This window comes from Gopherus flavomarginatus, chromosome 20, assembly GCF_025201925.1.
Source record: "Gopherus flavomarginatus isolate rGopFla2 chromosome 20, rGopFla2.mat.asm, whole genome shotgun sequence".
In the NCBI taxonomy this organism is placed as follows: Eukaryota; Metazoa; Chordata; order Testudines; family Testudinidae; genus Gopherus; species Gopherus flavomarginatus.
In genome coordinates, this window is record NC_066636.1 from 15,695,029 (window position 1) to 15,719,190 (window position 24,162).

General features: G+C 56.9%; 1 protein-coding gene across 2 annotated transcripts; it reads right to left on the bottom strand.

Moving 5' to 3' along the window:
• Positions 1–194: 194 nt before the first annotated feature.
• B4GALT3 (beta-1,4-galactosyltransferase 3) lies at positions 195–19,128 on the bottom strand. Of its 2 annotated transcripts, XM_050929860.1 has the most exons (7): positions 19,049–19,128; positions 13,239–13,554; positions 9,835–10,070; positions 9,501–9,691; positions 4,736–4,858; positions 3,111–3,215; positions 195–2,970 (listed from the first exon to the last, which is right to left on the bottom strand). In XM_050929860.1, exons 2-7 carry the CDS (start codon positions 13,492–13,494, stop codon positions 2,280–2,282), a joined length of 1,602 nt encoding a protein of 533 aa, XP_050785817.1. In that variant the 5' UTR covers positions 13,495–13,554; positions 19,049–19,128; the 3' UTR covers positions 195–2,279. The 2 variants fall into 2 exon arrangements, with proteins under 2 accessions (XP_050785817.1, XP_050785816.1); XM_050929859.1 differs by lacking the exons at positions 4,736–4,858; positions 19,049–19,128.
• Between the last annotated feature and the right edge of the window lie 5,034 nt (positions 19,129–24,162).

Sequence of the window (24,162 nt, forward strand, 5' to 3'; positions counted from 1 at the left end):
GCTGTGGCAGGGGGTGGACATGGCTAGGTACAGAACAGCTCAGGAGAAGCAGCAGCACCTGGTGAGGTGCCCAGGGCAGGCACCCAGTTTCTATAGGCTTTGTCCGGGCCAAGGGAGCTGAGTGGAGGGTTTAGCCCCAGGCTCCCTGGGCTGTGATAGCCCCTCCCCCAGAGGGATGAGCCAAGGGGCCACTGTACGACCACACATTTTATTCAGCTCCTGCATGGTGCAGCAGCCAGGCACGGCCAGCACATTCCTAAATAAATAACCACAGCAAATTGTCAACAGCTAGAGGAGGATCAACCCCTGGGCTCCCCCAACCACCACAGGGGTGGGGGCTAGACAGCCCCCTAGGTCACAGACTGTTCTGGGGGGGGGGGGGGGGAGCAGCCTGGCTCTCTAAGCACAGTCTACTCAGCACCCCCCCTTAAAGTGAATTCAGTGCTGGGGAAGGTGCTGCCTGGAGGCCTCTTAGCAGGTGTAAGCCAGACCTGCAGCAGCAGCTGGCACCCTGGCTGTGTTTGGAGGTGCCCTGGGCTTATGGGCCCTTGGGCAGCTGCCACTGGGGCTAGGGCTGGCCAGGCACCAGTGCCACTAATGCCCAGAGCAGGGGAAAGGCTCCAGCTGGAAGCCCAGCCAGAGGGCTCCTCTCCCTGCTGCTCCAAGCAGCAGGACCAGTCCTGGCCATTTGCCCAGCTGCTCCCCTGGAGGCTCCTGTAGCCCCAGCAGGCTGTGCACGCCCAGGGCACAGCTAGGTACACTGGAGGCTGCTGGTACTGAATGCCCTGGCTCCTCCATACCCGAGCAGGGCAGCCAGCCGCCACAGGGCCTGGGGGAAGGACATGGCCAAAAGCCTGCGCACAGGCTAGCAGCTCCCCAGCTCAAAAGCCACCACAGACAGGGCCAGGGGAGTCAGACACAAGGCAAGTACTAGCCTCCAGGAAAGGAGGGAGCCCAGTCCTCCTCCCCCCCCTCAGAGAGCAGCTCCCTGCACAGCGCTGCCCACCTCCAGGAGTGCTTCCCCTCAGGGCACAGGGCCCCCACTCCTCCACCTGCAGAGGATTAACACAGCAGCAGCAGGAGACCAGGGTGGTATGTAAATCCAGCACCGAAGGGATAACAGCTCCAGCGTGAAGGTCAGAGTTGAGCCTAGCATCCCCCAATCCCAGTGCCCCACTCAGCAGCCTGGCCAGGGCACACTGCAACACCCAGGGGTGGCAGCAGCCAATTCCAGCACAAAGGGCCTGCCAGCAGCTGAACACAACGCCCAGAGACACAGAGCAGTGGGTGCTACGAGCAGCCTGGGGCCCCACTGCAGTTCACGATTGGCCCAGGCAGACTGATCAGGTGGGGGCTTTCTCCAGTACAACTTGCAGGGCACAGCAGGGACTAGGCCCCCCCTCACTGCCAGTATGGGTCAGGCTGGGGGAGGGAAAGGGGTGCACATGAGCTTGCCCCACCTCCAGCACAGGGATTTTGGCTCAGCTTGTTCTCAGGAGCTCAAGAGGATGGGAGGGGTTGAGACTCAAGGACTCAGCTCTCCTGGGGGGAAGGGGTCTTGGGCAGGGCACCTGGACTCAGGAAGAGCCTACTACAGCTAGCACTTGGACTGCACACCCACTAGCACCAGGATTCTAGGGGGCCCGAGCCAGCTAGTGCCCATGGCACCAGTGCACCTGCTTCTCCCCGGCAGCAGGCCAGGACTGACTGCAGGACCTAGCCAGGGACCCACTGTAACCATACCCAAGGGTTAGAGCCCCATCATGAAGATGCAGCAGATACCAACACAAACCATCTCATTCCTGGGGGCTTAGCCTCCTTGCTGAAAACCCGCCGCTGCCTCCTGTGCTTCTAGGCTCTGCCCCGATCTACTGCCCCAGCAGGATGGTTTCCTGGGCCAAGACGGCCAACCATGGGCCAACCTTCTCCGCCTTACAGCCCAGCTGGGGGGACTCCAAGCCACAGCCTGTGCTGAGGCTGCAGCCAAAGGTGTCAACAGTGGGGGCAAGCTGGCTGGTGGGCCCTGTCCCGCTGTGAACAGGCCCAAGACCTATCAGACTCAGCTCACAAAGGGCTCACCCTGCAGACGTGTCCACTCCTGGCCTGGCCAGGAGCCCCTGGATGCCAGGCCTCACAGCCCAGCCTGGCACTAAGAGCAGCACAGAGCCAGGGCCTGCAGCTCAACGTGACCCATGGGGTTTGTTCTGGGAAGGGCTCAGCTCACACAGCGAGTCTCTGGCTGCCCCGACCCCATTCCTGATGTCCAGGGCCCTCTCTGGTTAGTGGGTTCTCGGTGGGAAGGTCTGATTGTCCCATTGTGTCTGTGGGGCCTCGGGGGGCTGCCCTCGGGCCAGGGCCTGTGGGGCACTGCCCCCTGCATTCTCAGCCCCACCCAAATCCATTGCCCCCGACTCAGGCTGCCCCTTGCTAGAGGGCTCCTGGCTGTGCTGCAATGCGTCAGGGCTCCGTGGAGGGATGCCAGCACTCGGCTGGGTGCCCTGAGCAGCTCCACGCTGAAGCCCCGAGCTGTCCACAGCTCCCCTCTGGGCCTTCCTCTGGGTGCTGTCCCATGCAGCCCCCTCCCTGCCCCCCAGCTGGCCTGCAGCAGCTCCAGGCCCCTCGCTCTGTGTCCCAGGGGCTGTGGGCGCTCCCCGGCCAGCATCCTGTCCAGACTTCTGGGGCAGGGGTGGGGGCTGCTCCCCTCCCTTTGCCATGGCCCAGGGTAGCTTGGCAGGATGTGTTTTGCGCAGCATCTCCTGCCTGAACTCATGGTTGGTCCCAGTCTTGTACTTCTGCCCCCCAAAGCCGGGCACAGACCCCTTCCTGCCCTTCAGCGCCCGGGGGTCGGTCCCGATGTCAGCAGTGATGTTGGTGTATAGGGGATGCAGCTCCTTGGCCAGCAGCGTGTAGGTGAGCGAGTTCATGCCATCCTGTGTCCACATCCTCTGTGTCCGGATCAGCAGGTCAAACCTGCAGAGTGGGGAAGAGAGTCAGCGCCAGGGCTCTGCCCAGCCCAGCCCCCACCCTCTGGGAGCCTCCCGTCAGCCTAGCCAGCGTGAACTCCCTGCCTTGCCAAGGAGCAGCGCAGGGTGGGGCCCCAGCACACTCACCGGTGCGGGTTCTCCTCATTGCCCTGGTCACCTTTGTGCTTCACCATCTTGTAGTGGCCGACCGATATGGGGGGGCGCGAGATCTTCATGCCAGCCAGACGCACCCTGGAGACAGGATCAGACGCGTCAGTGCGGCACCCAGCGCAGGGGCTGCAGGATCTGCTGCCACGGCATGTGATGGGGGAAAGTTGCCATGGCAATGGTGCAGCAGGGCTCTGGGCTAGATCCCTACACCGGGGCCAGGGATCAGCTCCCTGGTCAGCAGAGGGAGCTGAGTTCCAGCAGGTGCAGCACCGGCCAGGTTCTCCCCACTTGGCACCCAGTACAAGCCATGGAACAGCAGGGCAAGCACAGCCCCCAAGGACCATGGCGATGGGCACAGGCCGGGCTCAGGGCAGTCACTTCGTCCTCACCCCACCAGCTCTGCTACAGCTACCGACCCGCCTCCATCCCGCTGCGCTGGACCTACCTGAGCATGGCTGGCAATGGCACTGAGAAATGAGCATGCAAAGAGTCCTGAGAGCCAGGAGTGGAGAGAAGAGAGAGCTGGTGAGAGGCAGCCAGGCCCACAGGGAAGGAGGCATGCCGGGGCCAATGAGACACGGTCACAGCGGGGTATGGGGGGATGACCAGAGCCAAGGAGAGAGAGTCACAGACCATGGGAGGGAGGGGGAGGGGGGCAGTACACCAGAGCCAATGAGACAGTCAAGGGGGGGGAGAAGGGGTGCACCTGGGCAATGAGAGACAGCCATGGACCACAGCAGGGCTGACAATGAGATCCAGAGCGCAGGAAGCAGGGGCAGGGCCAGAGGAGCCCAGCTTGTGAAGTGGGGAACCCCAGAGGGACCCGCTGCCCAAGCGCTGTCACCGGGCTCTGCCAGAGATGCTGCTGCCAGCCCCTTGGCCCAGGCCCGTGCCAGGGGTGACAGCTAGAACAGTGCCTGCCTAGGTCCCCGAGCGAATGCCTCACCAGCCCGGCCTGGGCCTGCTCTCCCAGCCCTAGCAGTACACAGGCCCTGCCTGACAGTTGGGCCCAGCCTGCTGCCCAGGGCCAAGGGGGGTGGTGGTGGCAGCAGAGACGCCTCCCACCCTAGGGAGCAGATCCTCAGGGAGACAGCGATGGGGGGCTGCACCCCAAGGCCAGGGGAGCAAGGCAGAGGCTCCACCTTGGCATGCCCCACTGAGCCAATGGGGTGGGTGCAATCACACCCCTCCCTCCTGCACAGAGGACTTGTGTGACTGATCCCAAAGGACAGTGTGTGTCACCAGCACCAGGCCACTGATGCCAGACAGACAGCGCCTGATGCCCAACCCCTGGGCCAGTTACTCACCCCACAGCTTGATAGTGCCCCCCGGAGACAGGAGCTGCACTAGTAGGGGGTGTGGGCCAAGTCCTGCTCCTTCTGACCCTAGGATTCCCTGGCCCCCAATGCTCCCTCCACAGCTCCTTCTCTTGTCAGCAGGATCCCCGGTGGCCAGCCATGCGTGCGCTGGGCCTGTGTCTGGGAAGGGGAGGAAGTGCCCACACCCCGAGAGAACAGCAGGGTGGGAATGGATCTGCTAGTTACACACTCAGCACAGTGGGAGGGGTGAGGTGCAGGGCAGGCGCTGGAGGTGATTCTCACCTGGTGGCGATGTCATCGTCCTCCCCACCCCAGCCCCAGTACTCATTGGGGAAGCCGTTCATTTTCAGATACTGATTTGGGGTGAGCGCTGACACACCGCCGAAGTACTGGGCATACGGGAGGCTGGAGGAGAGAAGAGGAGAGTGACTGAGATGGCTTGAGGAGGGATACTGGTTCAGAGACTACCCCCAGCAGCCAGGCCCCAGGTGCCATGATTCCCTTGGGGAACCACCTCAGACCTCAGTCCCTGCTCTGGGCAGGCTGGCTGGGGCTTGGATACCGGGCAGTGAGGGTGTGTAGGTGCAATGATAAACCATGGTGCCACTGGCATAGCTGGTGTTAACTGACAGTTGCAACCAGGAATGGACCAGCAGGGGGCTGTGGGGGCAGGGCAGCTCAGGAGTGGACCAGCAGGGGCCTGCAGGGGCAGGACTCGGGGCCCGGGCAGGGCAGCCCAGGAGTGGACCTGCAGGGGCAGGACTCGGGGCCCGGGCAGGGCAGCCCAGGAGTGGACCTGCAGGGGCAGGACTCGGGGCCCGGGCAGGGCAGCCCAGGAGTGGACCTGCAGGGGCAGGACTCGGGGCCCGGGCAGGGCAGCCCAGGAGTGGACCTGCAGGGGCAGGACTCGGGGCCCGGGCAGGGCAGCCCAGGAGTGGACCTGCAGGGGCAGGACTCGGGGCCCGGGCAGGGCAGCCCAGGAGTGGACCTGCAGGGGCAGGACTCGGGGCCCGGGCAGGGCAGCCCAGGAGTGGACCTGCAGGGGCAGGACTCGGGGCCCGGGCAGGGCAGCCCAGGAGTGGACCTGCAGGGGGCTGCAGAGGCAGAACTACTATGGAGGATTTGGAAGAACCCTCTGAGGGAAGGGATCAGAAGGAGACCCCACTGACCAGAAGGCATGAGATGCATTGTCCTAAGGATGGGGGTTCCATGACCACCACTCCAAGAGGAGGAGACGGGTGGTGGTGATTGGGGACACCCTCCTAAGGGGGATGGAGTCATCCATCTGCCCACCGGACTGGGAGCCTCGAGAATTGTGCTGCTTGCCTGGAGCTAGAATCCAGGATGTGAGGGAGTGTTTGCCAAGATTGATCAAGACCTTGGACCGCTACCCCTTCCTACTTCTTCACATGGGCACCACTGATACTGCCAAGAATGCCCTTCAGGGGGTAACTGCTGACTACATGGCTCTGGGAAGAAGGATAAAGGAGTTTGAGGTGCAAGTCATGTTCTTGTCCATCCTCCCCGTCGAAGAAAAAGGCCCAGGTAGGGACTGTCGAATTGTGGAGGTGAATGTGTGGTTACGCAGGTGGTGTAAGAGAGAGGGCTTTGGATTCTTTGACCATGGGATGTTGTTCTAGGAAGGACTGTTAGGAAGAGATGGGAAGAGCATCTTCGCAGGCAGGTTTGCTAACCTAGTGAGGAGGGCTTTAAACTAGGTTTGCTGGGGGCTGGTGACCTAAGCCCAGAGGTAAGTAGGGAGTTGGATACCAGGAGGAAATGCAAGGAGGAGGGTACAAGATAGGAAGCCGCCTGATTCATACTGAGAAAGTAGGGCAATTGACTAGTTGTCTCAGGTGCATGTACACGAACGCAAGAAGCCCAGGAAACAAGCAGGAAGAATTGGATGTTCTGGCACAATCAAGGAACTATGATGTGATTGGAATAACAGAGACTTGGTGGGGCCGTTCACATGACTGGCGCACTGTCATGGATGGGTATTAACTGTTCAGGAAGGACAGGTATGGGAGGAAAGGTGGAGGAGTTGCATTGTAAGTAAGAGAGCGAGTGGTATGATTGCTCAGAGCTCCAGTATGAAACTGGAAAAAAGCCTGTTGAGAGTCTGGGTTAAGTTTAGAGGCGAGAGCAACAAGGGTGATGACGTGGTGGGCGTGTGCTACAGACCACCAGATCAGAAGGATGAGGTGGACGAGGCTTTCTTCGGACAAATAACTGAAGTTTTCAGATCACAGGCCCTGGTTCTAATGGGGGACTTCAGTCACCCTGACATCTCCTGGGAGAGCAATACAGCAGTGCACAGACAATCCAGGAAGTTTTTGGAGAGTGTTGGGGACAACTTCCTAGTACAAGTGCTGGAGGAACCAATTAGGGGCCATGCTCCTCTCGACCTGCTGCTTACAAACAGGGAAGAACTGGTAGGGGAAGTAGAAATAGGAGGCAACCTGGGCAGCAATGACCATGAGATGGTTGAGTTCAGAATCCTGACAAAAGGAAGTAAGGAAAGCAGCAAAATATGGACCTTGGAGTTCAGAAAAGCAGACTTACGACTCCCTTAGGGAACTGATGGGCAGGATCCCCAGGGAGGCTAATATGAGGGGGCAAGGAGTCCAGGAGAGCTGGCTGTATTTTAAAGAAGCCTTATTGAGGGTGTGACGAACTGGGAATGTTCTTAATGGGTTCTTTGAATAATGAGTGGGGAGTAATGACCTGGGAAGGTTGCAGAGGAGTTTTGCAGGGACAGTCTGCATTGGGGATGGGAGACTTTCCTTGAGGACAGATACCTAAGCATGTTAACATGGGAACCCAGGAGAGGGCTGGAGGCCAGGTGACACCTCTGCCCAGGAAACTGGACAAAGGGTGGGGGAGGAGCCGGGGGGAGGCTGAGGGAGATTCAGTTTGGAACTGGCTAGGAAAATGGAGGGGAGCCCAGATGGGGCTTTGGCCTCCCAACGAGGCTCTGCCTTCCCATCAACCCCTCCCCCCCCCCCCCCCCCGCCTCGGGACCTAACTGAGGGGTCCTGTTGTCTGTACCTGCAAGACCTGTCTTGGACTGTGTTCCTGTTGTCTAAATAAATCTTCTGTTTGGCTGCCTGGCTGAGAGTCATGGTGAATCACAGGAAGCCGGGGTGCAGGGCCTTGTGTCCCCCCACACTCTGTGACAGAGGGCACAGGAACAAACCATCCTGATGTGCAGAAAGAATAGTAAATATGGCAGGCGACCAGCTTGGCTTAACAGTGAAATCTTCGGTGAGCTTAAACTCAAAAAGGAGGCTTAGAAGAAGTGAAAATTTGGACAGATGACTAGGGAGAAGTATAAAAATATTGCTACAGCATGCAGGGGTGAGTAGCCCTCAGTGGTGAAAGAACAGGTTAAGGACTATTTAGAAAAGCTGGACACGCACAAGTCCACGGGTCCGGATCTAATGCAGCTGAGGGTGCTGAGGGAGTTGGCTGATGTGATTGAAGAGCCATTGGCCATTATATTTGAAAATTCATGGCAATCGGGGGAGGTCTTGGATGATTGGAAAAAGGCAAAATCATGGAGCAGGTCCTCAAGGAATCAATTTTGAAGTAATTGGAGGAGAGGAAGATGATCAGGAACAGTCAACATGGATTCACCAAGGGCAAGTCGTGCCTGACCAAACTGACTGTCTTCTATGATGAGATAACTGGCTCTGTGGCTATGGGGAAAGCGGTGGACGTGATATATCTTGACTTTAGCAAAGCTTTTGATACTGTCTCCCACGGTATTGTTGCCAACAAGTTAAACTAGTATGGATTGGATGAATGGACTGTAAGGTGGATAGAAAGATGGCTAGATTGTCGGGTTCAACGGGTAGTGATCAATGGCTCCATGTCTAGCTGGTAGCCGGTATCAAGCGGAGTACCCCAAGGGTCAGTCCTGGCGCCGGTTTTGTTAACTTTATTAATGATCTGGAGGATGGGATGGATTGCACCCTCAAATTTGTGGATGACACTAAGCTGGGGGGAGAGGTAGGTATGCTGGAGGGTTGGGATAGGATCCAGAGTGACCTAGACAAATTGGAGGACTGGGCCAAAAGAAATCTGAAGAGGTTCAACAAGGACAAGTGCAGAGTCCTGCTCTTAGGACAGAAGAATCCCATGCACTGCTACAGGCTGGGGACCGACTGGCTATGCAGCAGTTCTGCAGAAAAGGACCTGGGGATTACAGTGGACGAGAAGCTGGATATGAGTCAGCAGTGTGCCCTTGTTGCCAGGAAGGCCAACAGCATATTGGGCTGTATTTTTAGCTTTGCCAGCAGATCAAAGGAAGTGATTATTCCCCTCTATTTGGCATTGGTGAGGCCACACCTGGAGTATTGTGTCCAGTTTTGGTCCCCCCACTACAGAAGGGATGTGGACAAATTGGAGAGGGCAACGAAAATGATTAGGGGGCTGGGGCACATGACTTATGAGGAGAGGCTGAGGGAACTGGGCTTATTTAGTCTGCAGAAGAGAAGAGTGAGGGGGGATTTGATAGCAGCCTTCAACTACCTGAAGGGGGGGGTCCAAAGAGGATGGAGCTCGGCTGTTCTCAGTGGTACCTGATGACAGAACAAGGAGTGATGGTCTCAAGTTGCAGTGGGGGAGGTTTAGGTTGGGTATTAGGAAAAACTTTTTCACTCAGAGGATGGTGAAGCACTGGAATGGGTTACCTAGGGAGGTGGTGGAATCTCCATCCTTAGAGGTTTTTAAGGTCAGGCTTGACAAAGCCCTGGCTGGGATGATTTAGTTGGTGTTGGTCCTGCTTTGAGCCAGGGGTTGGACTAGATGTCCTCCTGAGGTCTCTTCCAACCATAATATTCTATGACTCGGGGGAGGGCAAGGGGACCCAGGAATGTAACAGCAGGGGATATTGGGGCAGGACTGACGAGCGCCTGCCCCACGCTGAGGCGTGACAGCTGTTTTCAGTCAGATTCACAGATTCTGTGCCATGGCGCCCAATGACGAGCAGACAGCTGCAGTGGCGGGAGGCCTTGTGGGAGGATGGCACATGGCAGCTCACCTGTAACCAAACTTGTTCATGGCAATGGAGACGTGCTTGGGGCTCCAGGGGTCGCAGGTGTACAGGTTGTGGTCGTTCTCAGGGATGAGGTCGACATCATGCAGGAAGAGGCAGTCCCACTCCTCATCCCTCAGAGCCTCCTTCACTCCCACGTTCAGCAGCTTGGCCCGGTTGAAGGTGGAGTTCCCAGCCTGGAGTGGGGTAGCGCAAGGAGCTCAGATATGCCCGGACAGACAGGAGCCCAGTCAGGTCTTTGAGGCCCCAACTCCACCCTGGGCCAGTGGGAATCCCCAGTACAGCACCCCCTGCCTGGCCGTGGCGAGCGCAGACCCACCTGGTGGATGACATAGATGCCGTACTGCAGCTGCTGGCGCTGCAGAAAGGGGTGCAGGTAGTAGAGCAGGTGGCGCAGGTGTGTCTCCCGGTTACGATGGGGGATGATCACGGCTGTACGGGAGCGGGGCTCGCAGGTCACGGGCCGGTATCTGCCCCCTTCCCTCACCGCCGGGTTCTTCTCCATGATCTGCTTCAGCGTCGGCACCGGACTGAAGCTCACTGTCAAGGGGCCAACTGCAGGGGCAAGAGCACTGCTAGCATCAGCAGAGACACACCCACAGCCCATCACACTGGCCATGGGTACACAGCGCCAGAGCCCACCACAGCCCAGCCCCAGTGCTGCCACTCCCACCCCCACCCCCAGCCACACACGCAGAGAGGCATCAGCACCAACATCCCCATCCATACACACTACATGGCCCCTCTGTACTGGTATCCCTGTCTCGCCCCCAGCCAGCCTTGGCCACTCAGACCCCTCAGCTCTCACGGCTGCCGCCCCAAACATTTCCTCCCCACTCAGCCATTGCTAAGGCAGCCCGTACATGCTCTCAAGGACAGGCGTCCCCCTCCTCTCTACACTCAGCAGGCACAGGCGTGGAGAGTCGACCAGCTGGCTGCCCAAGCCAACCGTCAGCCGGGCTCAGGCAGACGGGTGAAGCCCGAGGGAGCCTAGCACCACATGGGGGCGGAACAAGGCTCTGGAGAGTTGAGTGGCTGCCATGAACACAGCTGTCCTTTAGGCTCATCCTTCACTGGACAGCCAGGCCATAGGCCTGAACAGCCAGCTCTGCCCCTCCGGGGCCGGCCTGCGCTCTGGCCAGGGCATCTGGGGTGCAGCTAAGCTCCATGATGGCTCCCTCCAACAGCAGCTGTGTGGGGACAGGAGTCCGCGATTTCTCCAGTCCTCACGTCTCTGTGCCCCGAGTCAGCGCTGCAGGGAGGTCGTTCACACCAAGGGGAGCCCGGTCTGGCAGGCAGGGCTGGGAACAGGGGACTGCAGAGGACTCAGAGTCCCTCCCGCTCCCACAGACCCAAAGCTCCATGCCGCCACCTCTGGGGAGGAGGCCAGTGTCCGGGCTGGGCAGAGCTCCTGCCCCAACAAGGTATCGTCAGGTGGGACAGGAAGCAGGACAAGCAGCCTGGGCCTCCATCTGCTCCCTGCAGAGAAGCGGCTCCCCAGCTGGCAGCATCGCTCGGTTCTCAGAGCAGCGGGTAGGACTGGAACACAGGCCTGGGCCTCTCCCACTAGGTGCCCTGCTCCCTGGATGGGTCTGATGCACTGCAGCCCTGAACAGATCCCCACTGACATGTAGCCCCCTGCCCGAGGCTGACCTGGCCGCTCCAAGCCTGCTTCCCCATGTGGATCTGTCCCAGGGTTGCTGTTATGGGTGCTTGGGCGTGTCTAGGTGAGTACACACCAGCTGCACAGCCAGACTTCCCATTGCAGAGCAATGCAGGGCCTCCCAGCGGCACAGCCGCCTCATTAGCCCAGCACCGCTGCTGCTCCCGCAGCGAGCTCGGCAGGGCATCGCGTGGCACTGGAACTGGGCTCACAGCAAGTCCAAGCTACACGGCAGCTGCCCCCCAGCGCCACCAGCCCCTTGTCTCCCACAGCGCTGCTGGCAGTGGGAGCTGGAGCCCCACTGGGGCAGAGGCGTGTTCTAGTCCTTTCACCAGTGGGCTGGTCTGAGCACTCTTGGGCACTAGCCTGAAGGGGCATCTGAGGCAACAGGCTCCAGAGACTTCTTGCTCCTCGAAACACAGAGCGTGTCCTGGGATATCATGGATCCCAGCCTGAAGTGAGTCCCACCCTGCCTGCGAGCTGAATACCGGGTGTGCAGAAATGGGCAGGCTGATTGACCTACCCAGGATGCAATGGATACAGAATTGCCACCCATCAGTGGCCAAGTTCTGCTCCATCTCTAGGTTTTTAGAGTACCCACATCACCATTTGGAGGGGGCAGTGCTGCCTGGGCTATCCCCACCGGGCAACATCACAGCCACACACAAGCTTTTACAACAAAAAACTGTAGTCGAATGAAAGTTAAGGCAAAACGATCTCAAGTGAGCTGGTGTTCCCTCCCTAACCTACCTCTGATGGGAGACCGTCAAGGACTCCAAAGCTCTCTCCATGTTTAAATATGCAAGTGCTGGGAGACAGGAGCCGATAGCCCAGCAGCTCTGTGGTGCATGGGGTCACACTGCTGGAGGCGCCAGAGGCAAACCTCAACCACATGAGCAAGAGAGCATCTCTGCTGCCCTTCCCAGACCCTCGGCCCACAGCAAGACGGAGCTATGAGACATGGCAGAAGCAGCCCCCTGGAGGGCAGGCGCCTTGTCTAACACGTAACCAATAAGCCTTCTGGAGACACGACACAGGCCATTCCCCCTGCCCGGCCATGTCCTCCTCACCTCCTCCCGCCTTGCCTCTAGGGTGCTCGCTCCCCACCATAGCTTGTCCTGCACCCACTGATGGGAGAGGGGAAATACCCTGCTCGTTATTATTCCTGCTGGAAAACCACAGACTTGACTGAAAGCCCGTTTGGCTCGTGTATGGCAAATGGTGCTACAGAAAGGCTGAGTGAACCCCATTCCACCGGCCCTCAAGGCTCCACGCCTGCGCCCCACCGATCCCCCCCCCCGCGCCGGGCTCCACGCCTGCGCCCCACCGATCCCCACCCCCCCGCGCCGGGCTCCACGCCTGCGCCCCACCGATCCCCCCCCGCGCCGGTCCATGCCTGCACCCCACCAATCCCCCACGCCTCCCCTGCCGGGCTCCACACCTGCGCCCCACCGATCCGCCCCCCTGCGCCGGGCTCCACGCCTGCGCCCCACCGATCCCCGCCCCCGCCTGCACCCCACCGATCCCCCCCCGCGCCCCATAGGTCCCCCCCCGCGCCGGGCTCCACGCCTGCGCCCCACCGATCCCCCCCCCGCGCCGGGCTCCACGCCTGCACCCCACCGATCCCCCACCGCGCCGGTCCATGCCTGCGCCCCACCGATCCCCCGCCGCGCCCCATAGATCCCCCCCTGCGCCGGGCTCCACGCCTGTGCCCCACCGATCCCCCCCCCCGCGCCGGGCTCCACGCCTGCGCCCCACCGATCCCCCCCCCCCCCGCGCCGGGCTCCACGCCTGCGCCCCACCGATCCCCCCCCCCCGCGCCGGGCTCCACGCCTGCGCCCCACCGATCCCCCCCCCCCCGCGCCGGGCTCCACGCCTGCGCCCCACCGATCCCCCCCCCCCGTGCCGGGCTCCACGCCTGCGCCCCACCGATCCCCCCCCCCGTGCCGGGCTCCACGCCTGCGCCCCACCAATCTCCCACAGGACTCCTTGCCTGTGGCCCCGATCCCCTACCACCTGCAGGGCTCCCACTCTGGCCCCACGCCCAGTGCACAACTTACTGAGGTAGGGCGAGTGCTCAGGGCAGTAGGGCAGGGACCTGGTGGGGCTGCCGCCTGGAGGCAGCCGGGGCAGGAGGTGACTCAGGTTGGTGTACACGTCCCGGGTGCGGGAGTAGTCGAAGACGGGGTTTGAGTCACGCCCGAAGATGGAGGTCAGGTTCCGGAAGCCGCCGAAGGAGAAGTACACCATGAAGGCAAACTGGAAGCCAATGAGCAGGGCCAAGGTGCAGGGCCTGTCCAGGAGTCTCCGGATCATGATGCCAGGAGGGAGCTCTCCTCCCCCACAAGCAGTGCCAGGTGGTGTCTCTAGCTGGTGCTGTCGAGAGACAGATATCCACACATTAACTGGGTGAGATGCCCCTGGGCAGCAGCATGCAGCCCCCCAACTCCTCCTGGGAAGCGCACAGCCAGCCTCATCCTCCACACAGGGTGTGAGTCTCTACTGGAGACTCCCTTCAGCGCCAGGGCCTCACCTCCTCCACCCAGCAGAGCTGGCCGGCCGCAGGGAACAGGCTGGCAAAGAACTATAAGGACTCTGGTTTAGCTGGGGAAATCAGCTTGTGACATGAACATGCCCAAGTCGCCCTCCGCCTCGTGCAGTGGGAGGGCAGTACAACCTGCTTCCTTCCCAGCCCAGGAGCAAGCTGGCAAATGCCATTAAGTGAAGAATTACAGGTCCTGGTGGAGCCTTGATCTCCTGCCAAAGCGCTCTGCGAACTCTTGCTGGCATTGGGATAGTGCTTTTCAGCCTGAGGGATACTCAAAATCTGCTCCTCACCCCCACCCCCGGGGAAATGCAGCCACCTCTGGGGTGAAGAGCAGCAGAAGTTTAGAGGAAGGTGTGAAGCCATCCCGTGTCCACTCAGAGCTGCAGGGAGAGTGGAGGAAAGTGCAAAAGAAAAGCCTGCATCTGGGTCTGGCCAGGGAGACTAGTGAGAAGTGCCACCGGATTTGCAAAGGCCCCTGGGGTCGCTGCAGCTGCGTCCTCTAGCACCAGGCTGGGGCACAGAATCAGTCACTCCCACCTCAGTGGAGCAGCGTCACGGTTTGCAAGGAACAGCTCTGCGTTGGCAGGAGACAGACTGGCTGATCCATCCCTCTCCTCACGGGAACTGCACGCCCTGCATTCACCTCCCCTGTCTGCACCGTGGCATCTTCCTTCCCCAGGTCTGCACAGACACCTACTGCCCTGCAGCCCAGCACAGGTGACACTGCCTTGGCTCCACCTCTCTCACATCCTCGAGGCCTTTCTCCACTCTGAGACTCTGCGCTGCGACCATGGCCTGGCTCCAGATCCTGCCTGCTTTGCCAGTATTTAGAGGAAACAGCCCCATCTTCCCAGACTCTCATACTTCCACCTGTTTCTTATTCTACTCAGAACCCCGTCCAGCCATCTTCCTTCTCAGCACCTCGAGGGGCTGGGATCAGCCAGCCCCACGCCCTCCCCACCTGGCTCTGCTCATCTAACACCACTCGTCTGCCTCGTCAGTGTCTCAGGGCTCTGGGCACAAGAGCCTTCTCTGGGACTCCTCCTGTCTACCCCACCCCGTCTCTAAGCAGAGCATTCACACCCACACCCAAGTCTGGCCTTCTCCACTGCAGCCAGAAGTGGCCCCTGCTGAGCCCCTGGAGGAGCTGCAGATTCCAAGACCAGAAGGGATTAGTGCCATCACAGAAATGTCGGATTGGAAGGGACCTTGGGAAGGCATCTACTCCAGCCCCCTGCACCGAGGCAGGACCAAGTAACCGTAGACCATCCCTGATAGGGGTTTGTCCAACCTGTTCTTAAAAACGTCCAGGATTCTGCGACCTCCCTTGGAAGTCGCTTCCAGAGCTGAACTCCCCTGAGAGTTGAAGTTTTTCCTGATATCCAACCGAAATCTCCCTTGCTGCAGATTAAGCCCATTACGTCTTGTCCTGCCTTCAGTGACCCTGGAGAATGATCAGTTTCTTCCTTTTAACAGCTACTAACATATCTGAAGACTCAACAGGTCCCCCCTCAATCTTCTTTTCTCAAGACTAAACATACCCAGTTACTCTAACCTTTCCTCATGGATCAGGTTTTCTAAACCTTCTATAATGTTTGTTCCTCTCCTCTGGACTTTCATCTAGTCTGACCTCCAGTATCACACAGGCCACAGAACTTCCCCCAAAATATTTACTTTGAATTAGAGCAGACCTAGAAAAACATCCCATCTTGATTTTAAAATGGCCAGTGATGGAAAATCCACCACGACCAATGGTCAAATTACCCTCACTTAAAATTTCAGGCCTTATTACCAGTCTGAATGTGTCCAGCTTCAACTTCCAGCCATCAGAGCATGTTAGACCTTTCTCTGCTAGACTGAAGATCCCATTACCAAATGTTTGTTCCCCATGTAGGTACTTACAGACTGTGATCAACTCACCCCTTAACCTTCTCTTTGTTAAGCTAACTAGATTGAGTGCCTTGAGCACACCACTAAGAGCCATGTTTTCTAATCCTTTCTTCATTCTCTTGGCTCTTTTCTGAACTCTATAATTTATCAACATTCTGGACACAAAACTGGATGCAGTATTTCACAAGAGGTCGCACCTGTGCCAAATACCGAGCTAAAACAACCTCTCTATTGCTACCCTATATTTCTGTTTATCTGGCCGATGCATGGGACACATTAGCCGCTTTGGCTGCAGCACTGCACAGGGAACTCACATTCAGCTGATTATCCACCACAACCCCCAAATGTTTTTCAGCATCAGCGCTTCTCAGGATGGAGCCCTGCACCCTGTAAGGGTGACCTAGGAGGGGGCTGGGTGCAAAATGAAGAGAAAGGAGTTTCCATTTAGGAGTTCTGCTGGCCTTGCCTTTGCCCTCACTCCGTCACATCACTGGTCTGCTCCCCCTAAGGAGATCTTCTGTCTCTGCATCGACCTGGAAATGTGCCGGTGCTGCAGGAGACAGCACACAGCGGGTCAGGACCATTGGCATATTGGTGGCAAGGGAAGGGGAGGTTCCCACCCAGGAGATTGCTGGGGAGAAGACGGCTCAGCTCTTAGTGGGAGCACTGCTTCTCCCTCCCTCTACGATTTCTACATCTCTCCTTTCAGAGCAGACCCCCACCGTGGAAGCTATCACCACAGCGGGAAGCTGCCTGGGCTGAGGACATGGGCTCTCCTCACAAACTGCTGCTTTCAATTCAAATCAGATTGTGTTTCTAGCACTTCTGGTTAGAAAGAAAAGCTCATGAGGCTGCCATCTCCCAGCAAGAGCAAAGGGAGCCGCCACTGTCCCCCTCTACGGAGTTGTGAATTTTGAGGCCTTATCAGATCAACTGAGGGTCAATGCTTTTAGTTTTCGCACCAATCTCCATCCCAGAAAGATCCAGCGGGCATGCTTCTCCCATGCAGCTAGGTGAGTCTTTCCTACTGCAGCCACAGCAGTTTGCCCCCCCTCTTAAAGAGCAGACAAACACTTTGTCCTTAAGCTAAACAAGTCTTTTTTCCAAAGCAAGAGTCTCTGGCAATGCTCAGCATATCTCCCCTCCGCATGGAGCTGAACACAAAGGCTACCTGTCTCTGCAGACAGAAACACCTGAGGTTTAAATTACAGTACCCAGAAAGCAAACACGCCACAGGGCATCGAGGGGGGAGGTGTGGGATAATTGAGGGATTTGCTACTGTTTTCAGAGAGCCGGCTAAAAATATTTATAGACTCAGTCAAAAAATGCTGCTGCATGCATGCAATGCAGTTTACAGAATTTGAGAGCTCTCAATAAAATGTGGCCCAGCAAACGTGGGCTCAGTTTCACTACTATATCAATGTCTGAACAACGAATATTCTCGCAGATTCAAATTTAGCCCAGCTAAGCAGGAAAAACACAAAAACCAACATCTCTCCCGCAGATGTGCCAGACCACAGAGAAGACTCCTTGCCTGATTCCACTTTGCCCTGGTCAGTAGGATCCTGGGATTCAAATAGCTGTTGGGTCAACTGGGGACCCTGCTGCTGGAACATCAGACCCGTGCAGAGTTCTCCCACTAGGAACATGGGGGAACCAAGGCAAGCCCCTGCAGTTAAGGAGTCAGATGTGTTGTAATTTCACCTTCAAAGCATTAATCATTCTCCATGTCCCCCTGCCTGATAGTTAAGTATTATCCCCATTTCACAGATAGGGAAACTAAGGCACAGAGTGGGGAAGAAACTTGACTGGAGTCACGCAGCGAGTCAGTGAAAGAGCCAGGATTCTCTCTCCTAAAGGATACTAATGATCAACGGCTGCCCGAGGCCCCAGTCAGGGGCTGAACAGCCTGTACGGAGACACAGCTATCACAGTCTGGGCACAGCTAGGACTCATGATGCTCCTGACCTCCGGGCCTCATGCTCAGGCTGCAGTCCACACCTCACTTGGCACAAATGGAGACCTGCTGCAATCGATTTTCTCACCACAGATAAGCAGAGAGCAGCATTTCACTGCTGGGGCCAGGGTAACAAGGCAGACATGGTGCAAACCTGCCCAGGTTCGAGGGCATGGCGCACTGCTGGCTTTACGGAGTCCATGGCAAAAGGCTGCGAGTGCTGGAAAACGAAGGCACCAAAATCTATTCCATTAATGCTTCATGCAGCCCCCGCACCAGCCCTGCCAAATCAATGCTTCTAACATCCTCCCCATCTTCTCTGCTGCACAATGCCAGCCACCCTCACCCACAGCCCACCACAAGGCACAGGATCTGAGTGCAACTGGAACCAGTGGACAGCTCCATCCACGGACACACCGTAGAGCCGTGACCTGTGTGCAAATACAATGCGCCTTCAGTACCCACAGTTCCAGCTGAGGATTTCAAAGATGCCCAAGGAAGTCTGAAGCCCAGCCCCAGGGAAAGCCAGTGTTTGCCTGGGGCACTTTAGAAATAAAAACCATGTCACAAATTAACATGACATGAAATTCCATGCATGCCACCCATGCCCTTCCTTGGAGTCTGTTCTAGGGACAGGAGAAGGGGCAGTGCTCCCAGCCGTCTCTGATGGGCATTCGGCCCTCCAGCTCCTTAAAGCAATCATGGCCCTTCTCTTTTCCTGGTTCATCCCTCCTTCCTGTTACCGGGGGGTGGGAACATTAATATTATTAAGAGAGCAGAACTGGAGTTCCTTCTCTAAGCGCTCAGGTGACACTGGGCACCTGGCACAGAGATAAGATTGGCTTCTCTGGCAGCATTTCCATGTGTTCAGGAGAGTCCATTAGCCAGGAGGCAAAAATGCACCCCGTGCACAGAGAAATGTGTTCGGCCAAATCTGGTCTCACAGGTAATTGCACGAGCTGCCGTATCACACCGGACTTTGAGTGCATCGCATTTGGCATCTTGCCTCCAGTGAAAACAGCCCAGTCGCCGTAATGCTAGGAGGGGCCAGTCCCGCAGGGCTCCACACGGGGCATTCCCTCCGCGCTCCCATGGCAAAGGGGGATGTCCTGAGGCGAGCAGTCATTCCCATCGCTGCGGGTGCACTACAGACAGGAGAGCACTGCACAGAGACCCAGCCTCCTCCCAGCTCCCGCTGCTGGTGCGTCCGCCTCAGATCCAGTCGCGGGGAGTTCCGCCGGGCACGCTGCCGGGGCTGGGCGGCTCGCACGGGACCCCGCAGCACCCCACCCCGCAGCCCGCCAGCGGGCCTTACAGGGCCCCTCCCCCGGCCCAGCCAGCCCACTCCGGGCCCGGTCCGGCCGGACACGCCACGGCACCACCGGGGCTGGGCCAGGCCCCCCGGGAGCTCGGCCAGCGCCCCGCCCCGCCCCGCCCCGCCCCGCCCCGCCAGACACTCCCCGCCCGCAACGCACCTGCGCCCCGCTCCGCGCGCTGCGCCCCGGGGGCGGCGGGTCCCTCAGCACCGCCCCGCAGCCAGGCGCACGGCCGCCGCCGCCATCTTGGGAGAGCTGCGCTGGGCCGGGGGGGCGGGGGCAGTGGTGACGTCACGGGGGGCGGGGCAGCGAAAGATCCTCCCCTTAAAGGGCCCGTCACCGGGTAACCGGCAGGAGGGGGCATGGAGCGCGAGGCGGGAGCTGTTCCCCAGAGCTCCCAATGCCCCCGCCCCCCGAGCCACCCTCCCCCCACCCCCATGGTGCCCTATTGCCCTCAGCCAGTGCCCCCCTTCTCCCAACCCCCCAGAGCTCCCAATGCCCCCACCCAGTCCCCCCTCACCCCACCCCCCCGTGCCCTAATGCCCCCACCCCCCGAGCCACCCTCATCCCAACCCCCAGGGCCCTAATGCCCTCACCCAGTGCCCCCCTCGTCCCAACCCCCCAGGGCCCTAATGCCCTCACCCAGTGCCCCCCTCGTCCCAACCCCCCAGGGCCCTAATGCCCTCACCCAGTGCCCCCCTCGTCCCAACCCCCCAGGGCCCTAATGCCCTCACCCAGTGCCACCCTCGCCCCACCCCCCATGTGCCCTAATGCCCTCCCCCCAGAGCCACCCTTGTCCCAACCCCCCAGGGCCCTAATGCCCTCCCCCCAGAGCCACCCTCGCCCCACCCCCCTGGTGCCCTAATGGCCTTACCCAGTGCCCCCTGTGCCCTAATGTCCCACCCAGAGCCCCCCTTCTCCCAACCCCCAAGGCCCTAATGCCCTCCCCGCAGAGCCACCCTTGCCCCACCCCCATGGTGCCCTAATGCCCTCCCCCCAGAGCCACCCTCGACCCACCCCCTGGTGCCCTAATGTCCCGCCCAGAGCCCCCCTTTTCCCAACCCCCAGGGCCCTAATGCCCTCCCCCCAGAGACACCCTCGCCCCACCCCCCTGGTGCCCTAATGCCCTCCCCCCAGAGCCATCCTCGCCCCAACCCCACTCCCCTCGTGCCCCCCTCGTCCCAACCCCCCAGGGCCCTAATGCTCTCCCCCCAGAGCCACCCTCGCCCCACCCCCTGGTGCCCTAATGCCTTCCTCCCAGAGCCACCCTTGCCCCAACCCCACTCCCCTCGTGCACCCCTCATTCCAACCCCCTGGAGCCCCCCCTTTTCCCAACTCCACAGTGCCCTAATGCCCTCACCTAATGCCCCCCCCAGAGCCACCCTTGCCCCAACACTCCTTCCCCCATGCCCCCCTCATCTCAACCCCCCAGAGCCACCCTTGTCCTAACCCCCCAGAGTCTCCCCACAGATCCAGGAGATCCACCTGTGGATAATAGCACATCAGATAAATATGCACATTTGGATAGTTGTGGATGCCCATACCTGGAGTTGTTCCAGTTTGGAATAAAGACACCACAATCTAGTAAAGCTGCTCAGATTAAAAAAAAAAAAAATCTATAAGAGGACAGTTTGAGGGTTAACTAAGACCCCAGACAAATCTCAGCACAGTCATATCATTACAGCAAATACTCCACTACTGAAAGGTACCCAGGCCAGGCACCACTGAATTGGCATTCATACCCTGTCCTGAGCTGAACATGCACCAGTTCTTTGAATAGGCTGATGTCCTTAGCTTCCAGGTTAGCTTCTCACTGCAATTAGTAAAAGCAGGCCCGGGAATATCAGTTCCAAGGGCAGAGATCTTCACCCCCCACGCCAGCCTGGCTGTCTCCTGCGGCTGGCTGAACTCACTAAAGAGTTTGACATCTTTTTTCCTCTATATTTTGGAGTTGACTTGTTGCCCTCATCCTTGGAGATGACCCACTGAACCTGCTGCCAGGGTTTGTGCACTTTTCCCCTTTGTTTACCTGCTAGTCCCAGACCAACTGGATTCAGGGGACAGCTGCTCCCTACAAAAACAAAACAAACCTGACCACTGTGGTTTAACAGGAACATCAACCTGATAGAAGCATGTTACACAAGAAACCTGAGTAGAGCAGAGAAGAAAGTTTGTCATTGACAAAGGAATGTGGTTTCACCTGTTTTTTTGTTTCCAATGTAAATAGAGCAAGGAGAGGCCAGAGCAATGGCTGTACATTTACATGAGATCAAAACTACGAGATCAAACTAGCTGGAAACATAATAGGTGTCAAGAAAACATTCTACAAATACATTAGAAGCGAGAGGAAGCCCAAGGACAGGGTAGGCCAGTTACTCAGTGAGGGAGAAGGGGGAACAACAACAGAAAATGTGGAAATGGCAGAGGTGCTTAATGACTTCTTTGTCTCAATTTTCATCAAGAAGGCTGGTGGTGATTGGACATCTAACATAGTGAATGCCAGTGAAAATGAGGTAGGATTAGAGGCTAAAATAGGGAAAGAACAAGTTAAAAATGACTTGGGGCTTGTCTACATTGGCACTTTACAGTACCGCAACTTTCTCACTCAGGGGTGTGAAAAAACACCCCCCTGAGCCTGCAAGTTTCAGCGCTGTAAAGTGCCAGTGTAAACAGTGCACCCTCATGGAGGTGGGTTTTTTGGACTAAACAAGCCACGTTAAAGCGGTGCCGCAGCAGCGCTTTAACGTTGCCAGTGAAGATGTGCCCTTAGACAAGTTAGATGTCTTCAAGTCACCAGGGCCTGGACCTGGAGTACTCAAGGAGATGACTGAGGAGATATCTGAGCCATTAGTAATTATCTGTGAAAAGTCATTGAAGACAGGAGAGATTCCAGAAGACTGGAAAAGGGCAAATATAGCGCAAATCTATAAAAAGGGAAATAAGGACAACTGAGGAATTATAGACCAGTTGGCTTAACTTCTGTACCCGGAAAGATAATGGAGCAAACAATAAAGCAATCAATTTGCAAACATCTAGACGATAATAAGGTGATAAGTCAGCATGGATTTGTTGAGAACAAAGCGTGTCAAACCAACCTGATAGCTTTCTTTGACAGTGTGGATAAGGGGGAAGTAGTAGACATGGTATACCTTGACTTTAGTAAAGCTTTTAATATTGTCGCTGTGACCTTCTCATAAACAAACTAGGGTGCAACCTAGATGGAGCTACTATAAGGTGGGTGCATAATTGGTTGGAAAACCGTTCCCAGAGAGTAGTTATCAGTGGCTCACAGTCACGCTAGAAGGGCATAATGAGTGGGATCCAGCAGGGATCAGTTCTGGGTCTGGTTCTGTTCAATATCTTCATCAATAATTTAGATAAAGGCATACACTTATACAGTTTATACACTTATAGAGTACACTTATACAGTTTGTGGATGATACCAAGCTAGGAGGAGTTGCAAGTGCTTTGGAGGAAAGTATTATAATTCAAAATGATCTGGACAAACTGGAGAAATAGTCTGAAGTAAATAGGATGAAATTCAATAAGTACAAATGCAAAGTATTCCACTTAGGAAGGAACGATCAGTTGCACATGCACAAAATGAGAAATGACTGCCTAGGAAGGAGTACTGCAGAAAGGGATCCGGGGGTCATAGTGGACCACAAGCTAAATATGAGTCAATGTGTAGCACTGTTGCAAAAAAAAAAAAAAAAAGCAAATATCATTCTGGGCTGTATTAGCAGGAGCGTTGTAAGCAAGACACAAGTAGTAATTCTTCGGCTCTACTCTGTGCTGATTAGGCTTCAGCTGGATATTGTGTCTAGTTCTGGGAACCACATTTCAGGAAAGATGTGGACAAACTGGAGAAAGTCCAGAGACAAGGAACAAAAACCATTAAAGGTCTAGGAAACATGACCTAAGAGGGAAGATAAACAAACCCAATTTTTTCAAGTCTGGAGAAGAGAAGACATGATAACAGTTTTTAAGTACATAAAGGGTTATTACAAGGAGGAGCGAGAAGAATTGTTTTTCTTAACCTCTGAGGATAGGACAAGAAGCAATGGGCTTAATTGCAGCAACGGAGGTTTAGGTTGGACATTAGGAAAAACTTCCTAAGTGTCAGGGTGGGTAGGCACTGGAATAAATTGCCTATGGATGTTGAGGAGTCTCCTTCATTGGAGATTTTTAAAAGCAGGTTAGATAAACACCTGTCAGGGATGGTCTAGATCAGTGGTTCCCAAGCTGGGGTTCGGGAAACCCTGGGGGTTCGCACAATGTTACAGGGGGTTCACCACACTAAGGAGATTTAAACTTAAATCCCTGAAAATATTCATGTTTAGGAGGGGGTTCATGAGATTTCACGTTTTATTGAAAGGGGGTCACGGGTTGTTAAAGTTTGGGAACCACTGGTCTAGATAACACTTAATCCTGCCATGAGTGCAGAGGACAGGACTAGATGACCTCTCGAGGTCCCTTCTAGTCCTGTGGTTCTATGATATGATTCTATGTAAGGTAAACAAAGTGGTTAAGCCACTCAAAAAAGCAAACTGACCAGAGGATGAGGCAGACAGCCTGGCATCTGCACCCCAGCAGGAGAGAGGAACTTTGTCTGGGTTTATTTGTCAAAGAATAAAGCTTGGTCTACGCTACACTTAGGCTGATGCAAGGCAGCTTACGTCGAACTAACTCTGTCAATGTCTACACTAAAACGTCGCTCCCGCTGATGTAACTTGCCCACTACGCTGCCTTGATAACGCCGCCTCTGCGAGAGCCATAGCTCTTAAGTCAGCATAGTTAGGCTGATGCAATGTCAGTGTTGACACTGTAGCCTGGTCTACACTATGCGTTTATACCAAATTTAGCAGAGTTAAACCGAATTAACCCTGCACTCGTCTACACAATGAAGCCCTTTATATCAATATAAAGGGCTCTTAATACTGGTATCTGTAATCCTCCCCGACGAGGGGAGTAGTGCTGAAATCGGTATTGCCATGTTGGATTAGGGTTAGAGTGGCCGCAATTCGACGGTATTGGCCTCCAGGCACTATCGCACAGTGAACCACTGTAACCGCTCTGGACAGCAATCTGAACTCGGATGCACTGGCTAGGTAGACAAGAAAAGCCCTGCAAACTTTTGAATTTCATTTCCTGTTTGCCCAGCGTGGAGTGCTGATCAGCACGGGTGGCGATGCAGTCCCAGAATCCAAGAAGAGCTCCAGCATGGACTGTACGGGAGATACCGGATCTGATCGCTGTATGAGGAGACAAAT

Excerpts from the sequence above, each read along its gene's own strand:
- B4GALT3 (XM_050929860.1), bottom strand. The coding sequence starts at position 13,494 with ATGATCCGGAGACTCCTGGACAGGCCCTGCACCTTGGCCCTGCTCATT. Across the intron at positions 3,216-4,735 it reads GACGATGACATCGCCACCAG|GGTGCGTCTGGCTGGCATGA; the intron begins GTGAGAATCACC and ends TCCTGTCTCCAG. Across the intron at positions 2,971-3,110 it reads AATGAGGAGAACCCGCACCG|GTTTGACCTGCTGATCCGGA; the intron begins GTGAGTGTGCTG and ends CCCACTCTGCAG.